This window comes from Diachasma alloeum, unplaced genomic scaffold (assembly GCF_001412515.2).
Source record: "Diachasma alloeum isolate Michigan unplaced genomic scaffold, Dall2.0 Dall_scaffold_01498, whole genome shotgun sequence".
Classification (NCBI taxonomy): Eukaryota; Metazoa; Arthropoda; class Insecta; order Hymenoptera; family Braconidae; genus Diachasma; species Diachasma alloeum.
Window position 1 is genome coordinate 48,603 of NW_021681595.1, and position 3,104 is coordinate 51,706.

At 36.1% G+C, this 3,104-nt stretch overlaps 1 protein-coding gene across 3 annotated transcripts; it reads left to right on the forward strand.

The window, feature by feature from the left end:
- The first annotated feature begins 366 nt into the window (after nucleotides 1–366).
- LOC107046554 lies at nucleotides 367–2,883 on the forward strand. 3 transcript variants are annotated; one of them, XM_015269190.1, is made up of 4 exons: nucleotides 367–387; nucleotides 1,907–2,087; nucleotides 2,208–2,355; nucleotides 2,438–2,883. In XM_015269190.1, the coding sequence occupies exons 2-4, from the start codon at nucleotides 1,946–1,948 to the stop codon at nucleotides 2,547–2,549; spliced, it is 402 nt and encodes a 133-aa protein (XP_015124676.1). In that variant the 5' UTR covers nucleotides 367–387; nucleotides 1,907–1,945; the 3' UTR covers nucleotides 2,550–2,883. The 3 variants fall into 3 exon arrangements, 1 of the variants encoding a protein (XP_015124676.1); XR_001461573.1 differs by lacking the exon at nucleotides 367–387 and having other exon boundaries at nucleotides 1,913–2,117; XR_001461574.1 differs by lacking the exon at nucleotides 367–387 and having other exon boundaries at nucleotides 1,913–2,117; nucleotides 2,208–2,341.
- The last annotated feature ends 221 nt before the right edge of the window (nucleotides 2,884–3,104 follow it).

A 3,104-nucleotide genomic window follows, 5' to 3' on the forward strand; every position in this document is an offset into this window, starting at 1 on the left:
GAGGATTTAAAGGTGAGACTTGACGGAGAGATTGGACTGAGAAGAGAGAACTCCGAAATAGTCTGGAGGGAGTGTTGAAAATGTAGATCGCGGGGGAGATACATCCGCCGAGTCAAAACTGTACACGGCACAGATGTGTACACGGAGCGCTACTGTGCACAGCAGAACTGTCCACAAAAGAAATAGTGCACGGGCGAAACTGTCCACGAGGACAAAGTGTCCACAACGCGCCAAGCCGATAAACTAGCATCGGTATTGTAGGAATCGAATACATTTATTACCTATAGAATAAAATTGTCAGTAACAATTTCCGTTACCTGATGGCGCTATAAGACTGGAAAGATTATTTTCGTGAAATATCCAGGGCTGTACTACCTGAACTCTTAGGTAAAAACTGAGTCGTGGACCCTAATAGGAGCTAACTGCATAATTGTTTGCCTCATTAACTCAAATGACAGGCCTAGAGTAATTACTATTATTATTTCATACATGAATGAGAACCGCAAATTAATTTGTTGATCAAATAATCATTAATCAGGATGGCCAATTATCTGATTGTCGGATCAATCCTCAACCATCACAAAAAAATGATCGATTCTTCAATCCATAAATAATTAATAACGTACACTTCCTAATTACTTTGATAATTGTTCATTCAATTACAAAGTTATTAAATATCAAATTAATTGGTTATTTTAACAATTATCTATTTATTATTATGATTAGTAAACTGATTAATGGATAATTTCAACCATTGATTCTTTGATTATCCAGTTAATCGCCCATTAAAATTAACCATTTACAACTTCCCAATCTACCGAGTAGTTACTGTAATCACCTCGAAAATGAATCATTAGATTTTTTTACCATTTCTCCATGTTTTAGGGTGCTTAAAACTTTTTTAAACCCATCTGAACGAAATACCTATTGTGTGGGTGTGACAATTTCTTCCGAATGAATTGTGCGATCAAGATGATCGATAACACAATCGGAAGGTCTTCATGTAATTTAGACCTGATTTCATTTTGAAGTGAATCCCTCCAGTGGTTTTTCCAAACTGTCTTGGAGAACAAATTGAAAATTTCTCAGACAAGGATTTTTCACGAATGAATTATGTAATTGTGATTAACGATATCAGAATATCACTGGGATGAATCGGTCCAGGGGTTTTCCCACGATGAAGTCTTAGAATTGATAAATTTTTGCACGGTTTGAATTATTGGATAACTTTGTAATATGCAGCGATAATTATCCAATAATGAAATAATCAAAAAATTCCTCGCGTCAATTCTTTAACGATAGTTTATTTCGTTTCCATCACGAATTGTTTGAAGCATCGAAAGTGGTCTTGGAATAATTGACAATTGATCGGAATATTGCATAATTATGGTATTCAATTGATGGTTGGGTAAATAATTGAAAATCTCTCCATAGAAATGATTCATTGACTAAATAATCGATTTTTTAAAATCCAAAATTCATCATGATCAGGGTTAATCAGAAATTTCCAGATTCAATTAATTCCTCTTTAAATAATTGATAAAAAAATCAAACAGGATTAACAGTTGATACATTAATCGGTTAATTTTTCATTCTGATTAATAATTTACTAATTTATTGATAGTCGTTGATGGGTGATTATTTATTTATAAAAAAAAGGGGTCAGCATTGATACCAATTGTCGATTAGTAAAATAATTGTCGATTACTAAAACCAAATAAAAATGTGGGATACTCGGGAATGTTGGACGGGTTGATGAAATTATAACACGCGTTATAACAGTAGAAATCGAATGAAGCATATTTTTGTTGTCCCGATGTTTGTGAGCGGCTTTATAGCACGCGCGGCATGTGCGTAACACGATGGTTCACGAATTGATTGATAAAAAGTCTGTTTTTTCTGGAAGGACAATGGAACGGGAAGGCTGTTTTTTCTAATCGATTAAATGATCGATCTTCGTCATTGGGCGGATTATGTAAATAATCAATGGGGACGAATTCCAGAAATTGTGTCGGTGCATAATTGTTGCATTCGCACCAACAATGATTCCGAGGCTTACAATCGACAATTCACACCTCGAGCCGGAGGTAAATCCCCTCCCGTCTTCTCATTCATTCGTACGTATGAAACATTGACATTTGGATAAACAATCCTGATATAATTCCCATGTCGAGAATCTCATAGGAGAATTGCATCTTGAATTCTAGGAAACTTGCAAGAGATACTGCGAGATGAAGTGACGAATATGACACGAATGAAGAATGGGCTACCGATTGTGAAGACCAAGCTCATGGAGATAAGGTTTAATCGGGACATGTGTCTTTTAGTGGCACAAAAAAATGTATCTAAACAAGAGTATGCATCAACAATTGTATTAATATCCGTGGATTGACTACGGTTGAATCCAATCCATTAATATCTATCCATCTCATTACAGAATTACTCTAGATGAAATATATACATTTCTGAAGCAATGTCTACCCGAAGAGCAATCGAAGAGAATTGATGAAGAACAACGTATCAGTTTGCGGGACAATGTTACAAGTTAGTTAGAATTTAACTGTTAAATCATATTGGAATTTTGGATTCCCCATAGAGCATTTTGAAAATTATCAATTTCTATAGGAGAAATGTAGGGGCGGGAAAAATCCCATCGTAGCAATTAAGAAATTTAAGCAAACCCTCGGCCAAGACCCCTTTTTTGCCGAGGGTAATAGACTGACGGCCTAGGTAAGGTTTATTGAGGGTTTTATTGGGGATAGACCTTTTGGCGACAGTCTGGCGCGCACGTGTGGGGAAATGCAGGGGAATTTCACGCAGGGAAATTAAGAGTTTGCCTCCCCCAAAAATGTTGCCATTTTGGGTATGCGTAGGAGTGGGGGTTGTAGTGGGGGGTAAGCTCGGGCCCAGAGTCGAAGTGCCCAAAACTTAGTCTTAAGTTTAGTTTTTTAACCAACCATCATGCAGATAAGATGTGTCTGGATTTTGTGTAACATTTAACTTTCATTTTAAATATACTTTTATTTTAGTGGAAGTCAATGTGTTTTTATTTCATCTGGCAGTTGCATGCCATCGTTATTATTATTCCCTACAAATTTTGGGGT

Excerpts from the sequence above, each read along its gene's own strand:
- LOC107046554 (XM_015269190.1), top strand. The coding sequence starts at position 1,946 with ATGATCGATCTTCGTCATTGGGCGGATTATGTAAATAATCAATGGGGA. Across the intron at positions 2,088-2,207 it reads ATTCACACCTCGAGCCGGAG|GAAACTTGCAAGAGATACTG; the intron begins GTAAATCCCCTC and ends CTTGAATTCTAG. Across the intron at positions 2,356-2,437 it reads AAAAATGTATCTAAACAAGA|AATTACTCTAGATGAAATAT; the intron begins GTATGCATCAAC and ends ATCTCATTACAG.